Below are 21090 nucleotides of genomic sequence, written 5' to 3'. Positions count from 1 at the left end.
TACATTTTCAAGGATTATTATCCTAAAGGTAATAATCTCAATGCCTCATACATATTAGATGGGAAACACTGAAGCCCCAATTAGGCAATGAGAGGAAGATATGAAAAATAACAATTCATGAAACAAGAAATATTAATGGATAGAAAACACCTGAAAAATATTCAGTTGAATTCATAATGAGAGATATGCAAATTAAAATGGTATACAAACTTAAACCTTCATTTATCAAATTAGCAATTTAAAAATTTAATTCACTTTAGTGAAAATGGAGACAAACCATTACATTTTCAGGCTTCTTGGAATGCAAATAGGTGTAATCTTTTTTGGACATTTTGGCAGCACCTATCAGAAACCCTCCGAATGCTTCTAACCTTTGACCCAGTGATTTTCCTAGATTTAGATTATAAGGAACTATTCAGAAATGTGCAGAAATATTTCCATTTGAATTGTATACATCATTACATCAAAATAGTTAAAATTAGAAGCCATGTAAATGTCACTTAATAGAAAACAGATAACATAACCTAGGGGCATATGTAAAAATACTATGAAGGTGTTTAAAAATACTTTAAAAATTATAAGTGACATGCAGAATTGCTCAGAACATATGTATGTTATGATTTAAATTTTATAAGAAAAAAAGAAGGAAATACATCTAAGGTTTACAATATTTATTGGTGACAGATTACTTCCCTATTTAGATTCTGAATGTTTTATAAGGAGCTGAATTTTTCGGTTAAACTTTTTATAGATGTTGATTACATACACAATATGCATGCACCATAAACATACAGCTTAGATAATTTTCAAATGATAAAGCATCCACACCAAGAAATGTGAGTTCCCCAAAATCTACTTCCATCACTTTACAGTCACTGACCCTCTTGCAAGGTAACCATGATTTTGACTTCTCCAGCCATAGAATACTTTTGCCTGTTTTTTGCGTTATATGAATTGAATCATACACTATATTTTCTTTTTTGTTGTCTTCTTCTTCTTCTTTTTTTTTTTAGTACTGAGAATTGAACCCAGGGTGCCAGTGCTTTTTATTTTTTTTATTTGACACCGGGTCTTGCTAAATTGCTGAGGCTGGCCTCGAACTCTCAGCTTACCAAGTCACTGGAATTACAGGCATGCACCAACATGCCTGGCTTGTGTCTGTCTTTTACTTAAGTTTTTTATGGTTGTGAGGTTCATCCAGGGACGCTTAACCACTGAGCCACATCTCCAGCCCTAAAAAAGCCCTAAAAAATATTTCTAAAAAATATTTTTTTAGTTGTAGATAGACACAATATCTGATTTTGCTTATTTATTTTTTATGTGGTGCTAAGAATTGAACCCAGTGCCTTACACATGCGTAAGCGCTCTACCATTGAGCTACAGCCCCAGCCCCAGCTTGTATTACTATTATAGTCAGAAGAAAATAGACAGTTTAAAAAATAAAATTTGGTGGAAGTACCTTGGAATTTTCATACAACAAACATTAGGTTGCATTCATTTGACCTGAGATTAACTCTCCCATCTCCTTTATCTCCTGTTGGTTTCTCTCCTTTGGGTCTTTGGTCATTAGTGTCTCCACGGTAAAATGAAGGGGAAACACAAAAGCAATGAAACCTGAATCACTTAAGTTGTCTCTCACTCCTGCTCTGGATGGATAAAGTGAATTACCTTTTTTTTTGTACCAGGGATTGAACCCAGGGGTGCTTAACCACTGAGCCATATCCCCAGCCCTTTTTTGTATTTTATTTAGAGACAGGGTCTCATTGAGTTGCTTAGGGCCTTGCTCAGTTACTGAGACTGGCTTTGAACTTGTGGTCTTTCTGCCTCAGCCTGTGGAGCCACTGGGATTACAGGTGTGCGCCATTCTGCCTGGAGTGAATTGGCTTTTTTTTGGTTGTTGTTGTTTTTAGATATACATGTCAGTAGAGTGCGTTTTGACATATTATACACACAAGGAATGTAGCTTATTTTAATTAGGATCCCATTCTTGTAGATGTATGTGATATTGATTAATGTTCCCCTCCCAGTATCTGTAATGTAAGGTGTTCAAATAGAATTTCTAGTACAAGATCAATATTGTTGTGGTCAGTGTCTTGTTCTGGCTTCATGGTTAAATAACTCAGACCCATAAATGAACCTCAGAATTCTAAACTTTTTGGCTTGTATTTGACATCCATTTATGTAGGTTTAATGTACAGTCTAATAAGGCAATTATAATTTTAGAGGTGAAGTTTTCTTTAGAGCTGCTCTGAACAGGTTTGCACGTGCAGGTGAGGAGGCAGTGTCTGTAGGGGTCTCTCTCCTCCACACGGTGGCAGTGGTGGGACCCAATCCAGAGCTGACTCCTCGTGCTCCTTTTAGAGGCATGCTGCCTCCCCAGGTCAAGAGCCCTTTTGATGGGCTGGGGATATAGCTCAGTGGGTAGAGTGCTTGCCTTGCAGGCACAAGGCCCTGCGGGTTTGATCTCTAGCAACACACACACACACACACACACACACACACACACAGCCATTTTGAGCTCCTTTACAAAAGCAGTTAGCAATGGTGTTCTGTTGTTCACTTGTTCCCAGCACTCACTCTGGGGATTTCTAAATTGTTAAGCATTCACTTCACATTTGGGAATTGCATTGGATTTTGATTTACATTCCTGGGCATGGACAATGTAGCCCTTCAGTTTTAAAATACTTACTCTGAATTGCTCATGGAAGAATTCTTGTTTTGTCACCCTCTAAAATCCAATCAGAACTCTAGTTTGAGGTGGTTTTCTCAGAGCATATCAACATTAAAGTTGTGTAGGCTGAGTGTGAAGTAACCTTTTTATGCATTGCTTTTCAGGTATTGAAGGTGCTGTAGTCCCAGGTGAACAAGCATTTTCATTAATGAATCGTCCAGCAAATTTAAAAAGATACAGTTCTAACTCAGTGGGGCTGGATTTTATGCCATTGCAGAAAAGAGGACAATCATCTACTCCAAGAGAGAATAATATGGTTTGTACACTAAAGTGAAAATCTTTGTTTTTCTCATTTTGCTGTATTTCTTTTTAAGTTTTATCCAATGAAACGCACAGGTCTTAAATGTATAGTTCAATAAGTTCTATAAATGTTTGTACCATGTCTCTCTATCAAGATAATGAACATTTCCATCAGCCCAGAAAGTTCCCTCATACACCTTCCTAGGAAGTCTCTATCTTCTCTAACCTTAGTGGAAGTACCATTTTGGTGGTTTTCCCATCCTACCTTAATTTTGCTTGGTCTACAACTTCATATAAACATAATTGTACAAATGGAGCATGCTGCACAGATAGAATTATATATTTTGTGTTTCAGTTTCTTTTCCTTAGAATGATATTTTGGAGATTTATTTTATAATATCAATATTTCATTCATATTTATTGCTCATTGGTATTTTATTGTATGGATGTCCATAATTTGTGTATCTATTTTCCTTCTGATGGATATTTGGGTTGTTTCCAGTTTTTTGGCTGTTATGAGTAAAGTGGCTATGAACATGCTTATGGAAATCTCTTTGTGAACATATGTTTATGTTTAATTAGAATAAACACTCAGGAGTAGAAATTCTGGGTCATGGAGTAGAAGATAGTTTAACTTTTTAAGAAAGTGCCAAACAGTTTTCTAGAGTAGTTATATTTTTCACATTTTCATTATATTCTACTATTTGATCTCTGGAGTCAAATAAAATAGGTCATTAAACTATATAATTGGGATTAAAAGAAAATGCACTTACTTACATAAGGATATGGGTATTAATGTCATATAAGTGGTAAGGAAATTCTCAACTTTGATCAACCCCAATATTTTAATCTTTGGGGATAATGTTAATTGTCTACCAAGTGTCATGGTTTTGGATACAATCATCTGAAAGCACATTTGAGAGCATGAAGCACTATACAAGGGTATGAAGGTAGTATTGTATTTATAATTATTGGTCTGTATTATAATGTCATATAATTTTGGCTGTCTGATAAGTGTGCAATTCAGGGATAATTCAGGTCATTTAAAAAAATTTCTTTTTGTTGTAGATGGATAAAAATGCCTTTATTTTATTTATTTTCATGTGGTGCTGAGGATCGAACTCAGAGCCTCACACATGCTAGGCAAGTGCTCTACCACTGAGCCACAACCACAGCTCTTCTTAGGTCATTTTTATTCATGTTTTTTGGAACAAATACGTTGATGACTATTCAGTATGTTTGCATTTAAATTATCCGGATAGTCCATATTTCATCCTTAGGATAAAGAGTTATTATAATTAAATGTAGGGCTGTGGTTGTAACTCAGAGGTAGAGCGCTTGCCTAGCATGCGTGGGGCACTGGGTTTGATCCTAAGCACCATATAAAAATAAACTGAAGATGTTATTCCCACCTATAACTAAAAAATAAATGTTTTTTAAAAATAATAATTAAATGTAATGGTTACTTGCCATTTATTTACTTATTTATACCCTGTTTTATTCCAAAAAAGGACTTAAAGTGATTTAGAGATTAATTTATCAAGAAAAACAAGTGCTCAAGTGTTTCCTATCTTGTCCACGGAGTGTCACTGTTGGATTATTTGAAAATCAAAAGCCATGAAACATTTAGTTCTTTGTTCATGGTTGGAAGTACTTGCTTTGAAAGCAGTAATGGTGATAGATTACTAGAGGACTAGCCTTTGTGCCCTGCAGTATAGAAGGGAGTAAACTTGATGAAAATGAACACAGTTCTACAAGTACATCTTTTTGTGTAGTCATAATGTATACAATGGGTGGAAGTCCTTTGATATCACGAATAGGGCTTTGGTGCTTCATGAAAATGAAAGAGAAGTCCTGAGCGTTTTGTTCAGTTTATTCTTTTATCTTTGCTCTTGGTTTATTAATAAGGCTTCCTTAGACAAGAACATGAGTACAGTACCTGACTCTGAACAAGGTGGAAGTGTCATTAATGAGTCTATAGACTTTTAAAACTTGTGTAGTGTTGCTAATTGCAAAATACATTCACACTTAACAAGAAAATGATTCAGATTTTTTTCAGTCTTCATATAACTGTGTACTTACTCTGAACAGATGCTTAAGGGAATATTCTCCTGAATTTGTATGCTTCTTTTCATTTACAATGATTTCTTACTATTTGTTTCCCTCTTTCCTTATCTAAAAGGAAATTCATAGCATTTTCTTTCAAGTGCTGGGGATAGAACCCGGAGCCTGCCACATGCTAGGCAAGTGTTCTGCCATTGAGCTACATCCCCAGCCCAATTGACACCAATTTCAAACCCTATTTCTTTGGCTTTCCTAATTTTGAAATAATTTTTAGAAGAGTTATAAAAATATTACAGAGTTTTCATGTATACTCTTCACATGGCTTCCCTTAATTTTAATTTACCTGTACAACATAAAATTATGGTAATTGTACAGTAATCAAAACTAGGGAGTTGACATTGGCACAGTCAATGTTTGTGTTTGAATTTGCCATTCTCCTCATATCTCTTGAATTTAGTAGTGAAATTAGCTTCTCCCAGTCTGTCACAGTTCCTTATTCTTTCCCTGTCTTTCAGAACCTTGACACTTTTTTTAAAAATGTTTTTTTAGTTGTAGATGGACACAGTATCTTTATTTATTTATTTTTATGTAGTGCTGAGGATCGAACCCAGTACCCCACATATGCAAGGCTATTTAAATTTTTTTAAAATTGTTGATGGACCTTTATTTTATTCATTTATTTGTATGCAGTGCTGAGAATCAAACCCAGTGCCTCACACATGTGAGACAGGTGCTCTACCACTGAGCCACAACCCCAGCCCACCATTATTTATTTTTGATTAAAATTTCCAGCTTTGGCCATTGGAAGAGCTTTCCATTTGGCTCCTACTCCCATCCTTTTTTAGGGGGTGGTACTGGGGACTGAACTCAGGTGTGCTAAACCACTGAGCCACATCCCCAGCCCTTTTTATTTTTGAGTCAGGGTCTTGCTAAGTTGCTTAGGGCTAAGTAGCTGAGGCTGGCCTCAAATTTTCAATCCTCCTACTTCAGCCTCCCAAGTCATTGGGATTATGGGCATGTGCCACACATCTGACTCCCCATCCCCCCTTTACTTGAGTACTTTCTTATTTTCTGAAATCATAAGATGTTCTAGGCTCATCTGAACTTTCTCTGTCCTAGCCCTGAAATTTACTTTTTTTTGAAGGAATCCTGGTTTATTTCACTGGAGAATAGTATTTAGAAACCAAGATCTGGATAGTATGTGTGTTCATTGCTGCTCTTATACCATTGTGAGCACAGAGGTTGGAAATAAACCTGTATATCCTGATCCATGCATACATATAAATCTACATTTCTGTATCTATACATATTAAAAACTGTTTATACTGATATTCAGTAGCTTTTTTAAAACCTTGGTTCTTATGTAATAAATTCTTTCGTTTAGTCTTTATTATTTATTTATTTGCTACCAGGGATTGAACTCAGGGGCACTCAACCACAGAGCCACACCCCCAGCCCTATTTTGTATTTTATTTAGAGACAGGGTCTCACTGAGTTGCTTAGTGCTTTGCATTTGCTGAGGCTGGCTTTGAACTCGTGATCCTCCTGCCTCAGCCTCCTGAGTTTCTGGGATTACAGAGTATGTGCTCCTTAATCCCTTATTAATCAGTGTTTTCTTTTTCATTTTCATAACAATGTGGATTTTGGTCTTACTTTATTTCTGCTTTATATTATTAGACTTCCAAAATCCTTTTGAACATAGGTAAAAAGTAAAAGTAATTAAAATTGGTAACTATTTAAAGTGTTATTGTTTTCTGGGGCTTAATTTGGCTCCTAGTGATGTTAAGCGTTGACAATTTGTTTTGCAATATTCATAGGGGAGCAATGAATCTGGAGCTTTCTATGACGGAAATCCTCGACATCAACTTAGGGAACTTCAGCATTACTGTGAGGTATTAAGATTTCTCTTAAATGTAATTGTCTGAAATACTGAGATAAAATTTTCTTTTTTATGTTTATTTGAATGAATTACTGAGGAAATGTTTCTGGCCTTTTATTTAAGTATGGTTTTGCCTGAAATTTCTGTGTATTTGTGTCATTACATACTGATGGGTACATAGGGAACATGTACTCAGTGGTTTTATAAGATTAATTGTTTACTGCATGATTTTAAAGTACTGTGAAGCCAAAAGTCACATCTGTTATATTTGGCTCTTTATGGAATGCTTGCTGCTTTTAGTTCTTAAGTCCTTGTGTGGATGGTGACTTTTTGGCCTTTTAGTAGATTTGAACACTTCTTTCCTTAAAATAGCACTTTCCTCGATGTGAAATGGCCACATCCATGGTTTAGAGGGGCTGTGACACATTTACCTACAGCACTGGAGCTGCTTCTTCCAGTGTCTGCATGGGTTATAGTGGTATAGTGGCAGTGGAGGCTCCTTGTTTCAGCCAGGTGGTCTCCGTGTCACCCACAATCAGGCCTCAAGTTAGGAAACACAATGTTTTTGATGACTAGACGACTTTAGCTGTACCTAGCAGTTAAATTTGGCTTAATGGCATTTTCACACATTTGACTTTCCTTTTGAAATAGGAATTACTAATTTTTTTTAAATTTTAATAGGGTTTGCAAGAACTTATTGAAAACACAAATAGGCAGGTTAACCAGCTTTGTGGAATCATTTCAAAAATGCAGCAGTCTTGGGAGAAATCACCAATGCAAAAGTGTGTAAGTATTTTAAGAACATTTTACAACTTTGGCAAACCTCTGTCAGCCAGAAGTGGTAAGGAGTAGTAATTGTGAGATTAGCAAGGCTTATCTATACTTCAGCAGCACATGGGGGACGAAAACTCTGTTGAAAGAAAGCTGAAGTTTAGGTTTGACACTGAGTGTCAAACTCAGTGACACTGAGTATTTTTACATTAATAATCATCATGTATTGGTCTGGGGCTGGGGCTCAGTGGAAGAGCGCCTTCCTAGCACGTGTGAGGCACTGAGTTTGATTCTCAGCACTACATATAAACAAAATAAAGGTCCATCAACAACTAAAAGATAAACAAAGAAAAAAGAAAAAATAATCATCATGTATAAAATGTAATTCAAATGTAGTGTTAAGGGGAATAAAATCCATATATTGTAAATCTGGCATATGCCCTTAACAGTAGAAAATGATGTGACAAAGGAATATAGGCGTGAATGTTTCTACCAACTTTTTAATTCTCATTTTTACTCACAGTTGTTTATACTGCGTTGGTATCATTTTAGACGTCACGTGGATTCACACAAGGAAGTTTTGATTGTGTGTCTTGTGGAGAAATTAAAGCCTATGTACTGAAGAAAAGATCTTAAACTCATTCTCTATTCTTCCATGGACAGGGAAACTGCAGCACATCCGTGCCAATGGAAAACTGGGAGAACTGTGCCCAGGAGGAACCTGTAGGAGCATCTAATCAGCCTGAAGCATGCCTTGAACTACAGCAGCCTGATCACCAGGAGACTTCATCCCTTCCCAGGATTGTCTCCACACATTCATTGCAGCCATGTCTCATGCCAGAGAGCCCACTTCCTGGTCTCACTATAGTATCCTGCATTTTCAGTGGAGGTGTGGAAAGTACCAACAATGTCATCCCACCTGCCCAGCCTGACATAGCAGCACCTATAGCAGTTCTGCCACCAGGAGAAACCAGCGTGGCCAGTAGCCATGTTGAGATGGATTACCTGGCCGATGTGGGGAATGAGGGCATGAATCCAGATGCTACCTTGCCGTGTGTCTGCATCCCTCCCAATTTTGGTGAGTTTACAATGACATATGGTATAAATGGCATTCTTTAACTTAGATTTTAAAAATCCGGCATATAAACTAGTGTTATTTTCTCAATCAAAAGTTTTATATTGAGATCACTGTAGATCTATGAGGAGTTTTAAGAAGTAATGCAGAGGGATACTCTTTACCCAGATTCCCTCAATGGTAACATCTTGTGAAACTGTAGTTGTATTAATTTGTGTGTCTGTGAATTTAGTTCTGTGCAATTTTATCACTTGAGAAGGCTCAAAATTCAGAACATTGTATCATCACAAGGTTCATTTCTATCACACAAGGTTGTATTGCACTTTTTTTCCTTTTATTGATTTTATTTTTTTAATAAATACACGACAGCAGTGGAATGCATTACAATTCTTATTACACATAGAGAGCCAATTTTTCGTATCTCTGTATATAAATAAAGTATGTTCATGCTAATTTATGTCTTTATACATGTATTTTGGTTTTTTGCATTACAATTCTTTTATTTATTTGTTTATTTATTTTTAAACACATATATCACGATTTTTCATATCTCTGTACACAAAATATGTTGACACCTAATTCAAGTCTCCATACATGCATGGTTTTGCACTTTTTTTTTAAATATTTTTTTTTGTTGTCCATGGACCTTTATTTATTTATTTTTATGAGGTGCTGAGGATCAAACCCAGGACCTCTCACATGCTAAGCAAGCACTCTACCACTGAGCCACAACCCCAGCCCCTGTATTACAACTTTTATAAGCAAACTCATTCCTCTCTACCTGTCTTTCCCTTCTGCTTTCACGTATTTCTAACCCATGGCAGCCACTGATCTGTCCTCCATGTCAACATCATTCACTGGAGATTCAACCAGATTGTGTGTATCAGTATTTCCTTCCTTTTTATTGCTGAATACTCTACCCCATGGTATAGGTGTACCATGGTTTAACCATTTATTCATTGAAGGGAATTTAGTTATTGTTTTTTCCTAGTTTTCGACTACTAGAATTAAGACTGCTAGGAACATTTATGTACAGATTTTTGTATAAATTTAAGTTTTTGTTTCTCTGACACAAATTCTCAGGAGAGTAATTGAGGGCCACATGTTAAGTGTATGTTTAGTTTTTCTTTCTTTCTCTCTCTTTTTTTGGTGTGTACATGTGGTACTGGGGATTGAACCCAGGGCCTCATACATGTTAGGCAAGCTCTCTACTACTGAGCTATACCCACAGCCCCTTGTTTATTAGTTTTTATAAAAATAGCTTTATTGAGACATAATTGATTTCTGTGTTTACTCATGCTGCTATAAGAAAATGCCATTGTCCACATTATTTTCTCATAGTTCTGTAGGCTGGGAATTTCAAGATCAAACCTTGCCTCTGTAAATTCAGTTGTCTGGTGAGTGCTCCTTCCTCCAGAGGGGAGGAACACTGTGTCCTCACGTGTTGGAAGGCAGAAAGGCAAACTCAGAGACCACTGCATGAAACCTTTTCTGTAAGGACCTCAACACTCTTTATGAGGGAGAAGCCCTCATAGCCTAATCACTTCTTTTTTTTTGGTACCAGAGATTGAATCCAGGGGCACTTAATCACTGAGCTACATCCCAAGCCTTTCTTATTTATTTATTTATTTATTTATTCATTCATTCATTTTTATCTTGGATACCAGTGATTGAACTCAGGGGCACTGAGCCACAGCACCACTGTGTGTGATACAGGAGCTGGGATTGTGGCTCAGTGGTATAGCGCTTGCGTAGCATGTGTGAGGACCTGGGTTTGATCCTCAGCGCCACTGAGCCACATCCCCAGCCCTTTTTTTTTGTATTTTATTTAGAGACAGGATCTCACTGAGTTGCTTAGTGCCTTGATTTTGCTGAGTCTGGCTTTGAACTTGTGATCCTCCTGCCTCAGCCTGCTGAGCCACTGGTATTACAAGTGTGTGCCACCATGCCTGGCCTTTTTAATTTATTTATTTATTTTTATTTTATTTTATGTTTTATTTTTTTAAAAAATTCTTTCTTTCTTTATTATTTTTAGTCATACATGACAGTAGAATGAATTTTGACATATAATACATACATAGAATGGACATACATCAATCATATTGTCAATTCTATTCTGCCCTTCCTATCCTCCTTACTCCTCCCTTCCTCTCCCATCCTTTCTCTCTATCCAATCTAATGTGACACACTATTTTTTCTTTTTCTCATTACAACATCATATATGTATTCTGTATAATAATGAGGTTCTCCTTCCATCTTCTGTGCAACTCCCCTTCTCCCTCTTTTTCCCTCCCTTTTTTATTTTTTGAGACAAAGTCTTGCTAAGTTGCTTGGGGCCTCGCTAAATTGTTGAGGCTAGCTTTGAACTTGTGATCCTCCTAAACTGCTGGGATTACAGGCATGCGCCACCACGCCTGGCCCTCATCACCTCTTAAGGGCCTCTTCTCTTAATTCTGTCGTATCAGCAATGCTGAATTTTGGAGGGGACACATTCAAATCATAACATTGATATGCAAAAACCTGCACATACTTATCCTGGATGGTGGTGAGGCAGGAGGGTCACAAGTTCTGGGCCAGCCTGGGCAACTTGGTGTCTCAAAATAAGAAATAAAAAGGGCTGCTGATGGATATAGCTCAATCCTAGGTACCAAAAATAAATAAATACCTGTAGTACTTAAGGTGCACAATTTGATGACTTTGGCCATATGCATGTTTAGCTTTATGAGAAACTGCCTGACTTTTCCAGCATGGCTAGACCACTTCGTATTCTTATCAGCTATATAGGAGTGATACGGTTTCTCTGCATTCAGATTTTCTGCTTTATTTTTTCTCTCTTCTTTCCCAATGTGCAAAGATTCTTTCTTTCATCATATTTTAAAGTTGATTTTTAAAAATTGGTGCATTATAGTTATACATAAAGGTGGAATTCATTGTGATATGTTTATACATGCATGTGACATAATTTGGTTAATATCATTCTGCTGTTCCTCCCGTGTTCCATTGCTCCTCCCTTACCCTCATTCCTGTTCTAAGACTTCACTGTTCTCTTTTTTTAATTTTCATTATCATATCCTTTTTTTTTACTGAGGATTGCTTTACCACTGAGCTTCATCCCCTGTCCTTTTTATTTATTTATTTATCTACCTATCTATTTATTTATTTATTTTGAGGCAGGGTCTCAGTAAATTACTTAGGGCCTTGCTACGTTCCTGAGGATGGTGTCGAACTTGCAATCCTCCTGCCTCAGCCTCCTGAGTTGCTGAGATTACAGGCATGCACCACCACACATGTCATCATATCCTTGTTTGATTGAAGATTTTCTTTAGCCTTTCTTTAGGGATAAGTCTGTGAGGGATAAGTAATTTTAGTTTTCCTGTATATGAGAATGTCTTTGTTTCCCCATATGTTATTCAAAGATAGTTTGGCTACTGTATAAATTCATAGTTGAGGGTTCTTGAAAATGTTCTTCTTGTAGATATGCCAGGAATAGAAGAAGCCAGCCTGGAAAACAACCCTGAGACAGTGAATTGCCCCGCTGTAATGGGAAATGACAATGACCAACATTCTTCCTCTCCATCGAACAGTGAGTTTCAGATGATATATATTATAAATAGCTTTGTTGAATTTGGATCCATCAGCATCCTTAATGCAAATCAGTTATAATTCACTTTTTAAATTAAACTTTTTATTTTGAAATAATTTTAGATTAACGTGTATTTATACGAAATAATACAACATGATCCCCTGTACACTATACACTTTTTTCCAACCATAACCTCTTGCAAAATTATAGTCAAATGACACAACCAGGATATTGACATTGATACAATACACAGATGTGATTGAGCTGTCCCCAGTTTTTGTTTGTTTTGTTTTTTTGGTATTGGGAATTGAATCTTGGAGAACTTTACTGCTGATCTACATCCCCAGTCCTTTTTATTTTTTGTTTTGAAACAGGGTCTGTGCTAAGTTGCTGAGGCTGCCCTTGAACTTGTGATCTTCCTGCCTCAGCCTCTTGAGTCACTGGGATTATCAAGCATGACTCACAGTTCCTGGCTGCCCAGTTTTACTTTTGGTACTTTATATGTGTTCATATCTATTTTTGTGCAGATTTATTACATGAGTAGGTTTGATTGCCAACATCACACTCGAGATACAGGACAATCCTATCACTGCCAGCTGCCTCATCTTGCTTTTATACTACACTCACCTCTCTCAGCTCACCCTTTCCTTCCTAAGGGCCTGTTTTCTAATGCCTGGCAAACACCAGTCTATAATTTTACCATATTAAGAGTATTATATAAAGGTAATCTTATGGTATGCAGGTTTTTCCCCCCTGAAGACTCATACAGGTTGTTGTGTATATCAATAGATAGTTCCTCTCTTGTTATTGCTGAATAGTTTTCTGTGGTTTGGTTATGCAATAGTTGTTTGTAATCATTTACCCATTGAAGGATATAAGTTCCCCCCCCCCCCCGGTTTTTGGCATTAAGAATAAACCTCTATGAACATTTCATGTACTGGCTTTTGTGTAAATATAAATTCTCTTTTCTCTGTTATGAATGCCAAGAGTACAATTGCTGGGTCTTATGGTAATAGCATGTTTAGTTTTACAAGAAACTGCCAGTTTTTCATAGAGGCTGTGCCATTTTACATTCCCAGTAGCAAGTATGGGTGATTCAGTTTCTCTACATCTGTCTGTCTGATCTTTCCATTGTTCTTTCTTCCTGATGCTCCAGATTTCCTTCTTTCATCATATCCTTTCTGTTCCAAGATCTTCCTTTAGCCTTTTGTATGGGTAAGTATGCTAGGGACAAATGCTTTGAGTTTTCCTTTGTTTGAGAATGTTTTTAGTTTACTTTTTTCCAGAAGGATGGTTTCACCTCATATAGAGTTTACAGTTGGGCATCCTTTTTTTTCAGCCATTGAAAAAGTTGTACTGATAGAAATGCCGGGAAAAGCAGAAGCTAACCTGGATGGCAATTGTCAGACAATATATTACCCAGCTTTTTTGGGAAATATCACTGACTCAGAATCTGCTTCTTCATCTACCCCCATCTCCTCCAATCTTGGTGAGTTTAAAGTGACACTTTGTACAAATAGTACTTTTTTAAAAAAATTTTTTAGTTGTTGATTGGCCTTTATTTATTTACTTCCATGTGGTGCTGAGAATCGAACCCAGTGCCTCACATATGCTAGGCAAGCGCTCTGCCACTGAACCACAACCCCAGCCCACAAATAGTACTTTTTAATCTAGATTCACAGACACGTTTATGTGTGTGTGAGGTACTGGGGACTAAATACGGGGGTACTCTACCATTAGGCTCTATCCCCAACCCTTTTCATCTTCTGTTTTGAGATGGGGTAACAGGATCTTGCTATGTTGCTGAGATTGGCCTTGAACTTAAAATTCTCCTGCTTTAGCCTCTGGAGTCATTGAGATTACAGGCATGTGCCACTGCATTCAGTGACATTCTTTTTTTTTTTTTTTTTTTTTTTGCTTTTTTAAAAGATGATGCCTGCAATCCTGATATCTTTTTAAATATTTTTAAAATTTTTTTTAGCTTTCAGTGGACCTTTATTTTATCTATTTATATGTGGTGCTAGGAATCGAACCCAGTGCCTCACGCATGCTAGGCAGGCACTCTACCACTGAGCCACAACCCCAGCCCTCAGCAACATTCTTAATATTAATTCTTAGTGATAGCTTTTTAAAAATTAAGCATTTCATTTTTAGCTGTTTCAGAATCACAATCAAATATAAGAAATAATACAGAGAGCTCTTGTGTCTCCTCTCCCCCTCCCCTGATAGTAGTATTTTATAAAAATACAGTAAAATATCACAATTTTGATTTTGTGATTGGTATAAGTCACAGATTTATTGCAATGTCCCCAGTTTTATTTGTGTCTATTTGTGTGTGCACATGTATATTTAGCACTATGTTATCTTATCCCATGAGTAAGTTTGTGTGTCCACCACCACAGGTAAGGGAGAGATGATATCCATCAGCACAAGGCATTCTCCAATTGCCTGACGATAACCATACCCAACTCCTCAGGTTGCCTTTCCCTACCTGCCCCAACTACCAATGATCTCTTCTCCATCTATATAATTTTTGTCTCTTCAAATGGTTTTATAGGTGAAATCCTATTTGGGATTGGCTTTGTTTTTCACTTAGCTAAATTTCCTGGACTTATCTAGGTTGTTGTGTATATTCAGTTTATTCTTTTTATTGCTGAACATTATTCCATAGTTAGAATACGCTATATTTTGTTTTATCACTCACCTGTTGAAGGACATTTGGATTTTTTCCTAGTTTTTGGCTATTAGAAATAAATGTTCTATGAATATTCATGTGTATATTTTTATATAAATATAAGTTTTAATTTCTTAATTGTTTTTTCTGTTGATGAGTAGCTTTTCATGGTATAGATATGAACAATTTTTTTTTTCTCTGCAGTGCTGGGGGTTGAACCCAGGGTCTCACTCATGACAGGTAAATGCTCTGCGGCTGAGCTACATCCCTAGCCCTTTTTATTTTGAGATAGAATCTTGCTAAATTGTCAAGGCTGGCCTCCAAATTTAGATCCTCCTGCCTCAGCCTCCTGAGTAGCTAGGATTATAGTTATGTACCATCATGCTTGACTGGGAACACTTAAAAAAAAACTATTCATTCATTGAAGAACATTTGGGTTTCTCTTTCTAGTTTTTGGATATTACAGGTAAAGCTGTTATAATCACTCATGTAGTGATTTTTGTGTAAATATAAATTTTCTTTTCTCTGCCACGAATGCCAAGAATATAATTGCCTGGTCTTATGATAATAGCATGTTTGGTTTTATAAGAAACTGCCAGTTTTTCAGAGAGGCTGTGCCATTTTACATTCCCAATAGCAGTGTATGGATGATCTTTCTGATCATTCCATTGTTCTTCCTTCCTGATGCTGCAATATTCCTTTTTATGTAATGTCTTTTCTGTTTGTAGACCTTCCTTTAACTGTTTTTTGGGGCTATTTCTTCTAGGGATGCATTCTTTTAATTTTTACTTTTTATGAGGATGTTTTTATCCTCCCTCATTTTTTTCCTGAAGAATAATTTCACTCAGAATAGAATTCATGATTGAGAATTCTTATCTTTCAGTAATTGAAAAGGTTATACTGATAGAAATGCCAGTTAATATAGAAGCCAGCCTGGAAAACAACCCTCAGGCAAGGAATAACTCAGTTTCACTGGAAAATGATGAAGGCCAAGATCATGCCTCTTCATCTCTTGTCATCAGTCCCAGTTGTGGTGAGTTTGAAATGATACATGGTCTATAGCACTGTTTCATCTAGATCCATTAACATCCTTAATACAAAGCTAGAAGTAGCTTTTTTTAAAAAAATTAAACTTTTAATTTTGTAGTATTTTTTTTAATATTTAGTTTTTAGTTTTTGGCGGACACAACATCTTTATTTTGTATGTGGTGCTAAGGATTGAACCCAGTACCTCACACATTAGCTAGGCAAGTGCTTTGCCACTGGGCTACAACCACAGCCCCTCCTCTTCATCCTTAAGGATTAAAGTTTCTTTTCTTTCAATTTTTAAAAATATTCTATTTATAGCAATGTTGGCAAAAGCACAAACCATCCTGGAAAGGAACCCTGAGACAAATTAACTTCCTTTATTAGAAGGTGACATTAGCCAAAATCTTTCCTCATCATCTCACTTCATCCCTTATTGTTCTGGTGAATTTGAAATGGTACTTATTATTTGTAGCACTATTTATTATAGAGTCATTAACATCCTTAGTGCAAGATAGTGGTAGCTTTTTCTAATTAAACTTTTTTTTCAAGAAAAATTTATCTGCATATACAGTTGTAATAAATAATGCAGCAAGATCTCATGTTTTCATTCCCCAGTTTTCCCCAATGGTAACATCTTGCAAAACCATAGAAAGTTTTTGCAACAAGGATATTGACATGACACCATCCCCAGATATTATTGAGATGTCCAAGATTAACTTATATTTTATTTGTGTGAATGTTCATGTGTGTGTTTTGGTAACTTTTATCATGTGGGTAGGCTTATGGATCTTTGAGCACAGGCAAACTACATTACCATTCCTCATATTGTTTCTTTTTTTTTTTTTTAGCCACATTCCTGGCCCTTTTTATTTTTTATTTTGAGATAGCATCTTGCTAAGTTGCTGAGGCTGACTTTGAACTCAACAATCCTCCTGCCTCAGCCTCCCAAGCCACTGGTGTTACAGGTGTGCACCACCGCACCTGGCTCTCATATTGTTCTTTTATAACCAAACTTCGTTCTCTCCAGTCACCATTCCCTGTCCTCCTATTGTCTCTAAGTTATGGTTACCCTAAATCTGTTCTCTAAGTCTGTAATTTGTCACTTCAGTATTATATAAATGGAATTGGGAACCTTTTGGGGTTGACTTTTTTCCCTCTATAATTCCCTGAGGGCTCATGCACATGTGTTTATCAATCGTTCCTTCCTTTTTGTTGCTGAGGTTTTTGGTGTATCCATGGTCTAGATGCTCTATGGTTAGTTTATCTATTCACCCATTGAAAACCTATGGGTTTCTTATTTTTGGCTACTAAGGTGTAAAGCTGTTTCGAACATTCTTTTAAAGTTTTAGTTTTGCCTTTTCATTTCACTTACTCACACAAGTTTTCATTTTTCTGTGATGAATGCCCAAGAGTATAATTGCTGGCTCCTCTGGTAATTACATTTTCAGTTCTATGTGAAACTATTTCCCAGTGTGGCTGTACTGGGTTCTATTCCCCACCAGCCATGTATGAGAGATCCAGTTTCTCTGTAGCCATATTGCTGCTCTTCTGCTGTTCTTCCTTCCTTCCTGATGCCATTTCTTCTACCATATTCTTTCTGATCAAAGTTGTTCCTTTAATTATTTGAAGTGTTAGTCAACCTAACAGATGATTTTGTTTTTTTCTTTTGTCTGTGACCATCTTTTGTTTCACTTAATTCCTGAAAAATCGTTTTGCAGGATATAGAATATGTGGTCAGGAGTGTTTTCTTAACCATTTGCAAAATATTTCCTTTACAGAAATATCAAACCAAGAAGAAACTGGCCTGGAAAAGGACCCTCAGGTGATGAACAACCCATCTTTCTTGGAAAATGGTAGTGACCAAGCTACTTCTTCATCTTTTTGTCTTCCTGCCAGTATTGGTGAGTTTGAACTGATACATAACCCTGTGTAGACCATTTAAAGAATTTTTTTAGTTGTAGATGGACACAATATCTTTATTTTATTTATTTATTTTTATGTGGTGCTGAGGATTGAATCCAGTGCCTCACACCTGCCAGGCAGGCGCTCTACTACTGAGCCATAACCCTAGCCCCACGTGTAGACTATTTAATCTAGATTCATTAACTCCCTTTGTATGAGATAGTGGTAGCTTTTCCTAATTACAAATTAATGAGAAACTAAAAAATTTTTTGAGAAAATTTTAGCTGTACAGTGTTTCCTTAGTGAGATTATCTTACAAAGCTATAGTACAATATCAAAGCAAGGATATTGATGTCAATACTATTATAAGTTTTTTGAGATGTCCTCAATTTTACTTGCGTTTGTATGTGCATAGATATTAAGCTTTATATAGTTTCATTGTATGTGTAGGTTTTCAAATCCTCCATCACATATAAAATATAAAGCATCAGGATCCTGCCTATTGTCACCTTTCTCCTTTAAACCTCCTACTTCTATTTTGCCCTGTCTCTACCATTGGCTGATCTGCACTCCTTCTTTATAATTTTGTAGTTAACAAGGATTTATGTAAATCAACTCATATAGTCTATAATCTTTTGAGATTGGCTTTTTAAAAACTCACATAATTCCCTAGAGATTCATTCAAGTTGCTGCCTGTATCCATAGTTCTTTTTTTCCTGCTGTGTACTATTCCATGGTATGAATCTACCATAATTCATTTCTGTTTTTACACATTGAAGGATATCCTGCTTGTTTCTAATTTTTGGGTATTAGAGGTATATGAACACTCAAGTACAGGTTTTTGTGTGAACATATATTTTCATTTCTTTGAGATACTGTCTAAAAGATACTGCCCAAAAGTGTAATTGCTGGGTCACAGGGTAATTGTATGTTTAGTTTTACAAAATACTGCCAAGATATTTCCCAGAGTGGCTGCACTACTTTCCATTCCCTCCACCAGTGTAGGAGTGATGCAGTTTCTCCACATGTACATTTCTGCTCTTTCTGTTGTTCTTTCTTCCTTCCTTATGCTGCATACAAGATACCTTCTTTCATCATATCCTTTCAGATTGAAGATCTTCCTTTAGCTCTTCTTTAAGGGTGAGTCATCCAGTGCCAACTTTTTTAAAAAGTTTTTTTTTTGACAATGCCTTAATTTCTTCTTCATTTCTGAAGGGTAGTTTTACTTGATTTAAAAGCCCTGGGTGAGATTTCTTGTTTTTTCAACACTTGAAAACGTTTTATATATTGAAATGTTGTTCAAAACAGAATCTGGCCCAGAAATAGGACCTGAAACAATGAATCGCCCAACTCTAATGGAAAATGGCAGCAACCAAGATAATAATTCAGCATCTCCCTTCATGAATCCTGGTTTTGGTGAGTTTAAAATGCTACATATTATAAGTAGGACTCTTATCTTTTCCTAGTGATAAGTTTTCATTTTGAGATATTTCAGAAACACATATCAGCATAAAAATTAATATAAGGAGATCTTGTATACTTTTATCCATTTATAATTATTAATATTTTGCAAAACTATAATAAAATATCACTAGAATTTTGGCTTTGATACAGTTGATTAATGTTACTGACATTGATCTTTTCAGATGTTCTCAGTTTTCCCTGTGTTTGTGTGCGTGCGTGCATGTGCATGAGAAACTGTGTGTGTGTGTGTGTGTGTGTGTGAGCAAGACATCATATTTAGTGGCCTGCAGTTTTATGAAGTGTAGGTTCAGGTGTTCACCACTATAATTGTGATACAGAACATCTTGTTGCTTTTTAATAACAACATTCACCTCCTTTATGTCATTCCCTTCCTGGCCTCATCCTTAGTTCACCCAGCTACTAGTGTGTTCTCCATTTTTTATAATTTTGTCATTGTCAAGAATGTTAAATAAATGGACTCATATAGAATTTAACATTTGGGATTGCCTTTTTCCACAGAGAATAATTCTTTGGAGATTCATCCAAGTTTTTACATGAGTGGAAGTTTATTTTTGCATTGTAGTAGTTCCTTTTTTTTTTGCTGAGTCTGTTCCATGGTATGAATATCCCACAGTTCACAATATCTGTTCACTCATTGAAGGACATCTGGATTGTTTCCTGTTTTTGGCTACTATGAGTAATAGTGGTATGAGCAATAGTGTACAGGTTTTTATGTGAACATACATTTTTCATTTCTCTGTGATAAATGCCTAAGAGTGCCATTGCTTGCTGGGTGTTGTGGTAATTACATATTTAATTTTTAAGAAATGTATCAAACTATTTCCAGAGTGAGTAAATCATTTTATATTCCCATCAGTAATGTATGAATGATTCACTTTTTCTGCATCCTTACAAGCATTTGGTATTTCAATATTTTTTATTTTAGCCATTCTGAAATGTATATGGTAATATGCCATTGTGGATTTAATTGCTTTTAGATAATGATGTGCATCTTTTAGTATGCTAGTTTTCCATCCGTATATCCTATTCTCTGAATTATCTGTTCCTATCTTACAGTAGTGTTTTGTTTTTTTTTACAGTTGAGTCTCAAGAGTTAGTTATATATTGTTGTTACTAGTCTTTTGTTGGATATGCAGTTTGCAAATGTTTTTTTTTTGGGGGGGGGGGTGCCACGGATTGAAACCAAGGGTGCTAAAGCACTGAGCCACAACCCTAGCCCTTTTTATTTTTTTAAATTTTGAAACAGGGTCTTGCTAAATTTCTGAGGCTGGCTTTGAACTAGTGATCCTCCAGCCTCAGCCTCCCAAACTACTGCGATTACAGACTGAACCATTGTGCCTGGCAAATGTTTTTTTTTTTTTTAATTGGTACATTATAAGTATGAATGGGATTTATTGTGATATATTTGAACATGCATTTAACATAATTTGATTAATTTAATTCCTAGTACCTTCACTTTCCCTCCCCTCCATTTTCCTGATCCCCTTCCCCCACTCTACTGGTCTCCCTTCCATTGCTTTAAATTAGTGCATTATAATTATATATGAAAGTAGGATTTATTGTGATATTTGTATATATACATGGTGTAATTTGGATAGTTTAATATTCCCTGATACATTTTCATTGCCTTCCCTTCACCTTACTCCACCCAAGGGTT

The 21090-nt window shown here is 36.1% G+C and overlaps 1 protein-coding gene across 1 annotated transcript in view; it reads left to right on the top strand.

The window, feature by feature from the left end:
* Bend2 (BEN domain containing 2) overlaps positions 1-21090 on the top strand; it is a 60796-nt gene that overhangs the window by 15938 nt on the left and 23768 nt on the right. Inside the window, 9 exon segments of the mRNA XM_071606673.1 lie at positions 2836-2987; positions 6853-6927; positions 7596-7700; positions 8349-8763; positions 12236-12343; positions 13653-13832; positions 15901-16050; positions 17825-17947; positions 19257-19364. Coding sequence (XP_071462774.1) covers positions 2836-2987; positions 6853-6927; positions 7596-7700; positions 8349-8763; positions 12236-12343; positions 13653-13832; positions 15901-16050; positions 17825-17947; positions 19257-19364 — 1416 coding nt within the window.

The sequence above is a fragment of the Marmota flaviventris genome, chromosome X, assembly GCF_047511675.1.
Source record: "Marmota flaviventris isolate mMarFla1 chromosome X, mMarFla1.hap1, whole genome shotgun sequence".
In the NCBI taxonomy this organism is placed as follows: Eukaryota; Metazoa; Chordata; class Mammalia; order Rodentia; family Sciuridae; genus Marmota; species Marmota flaviventris.
This window is presented reverse-complemented; position numbering and strand designations above follow the sequence as displayed.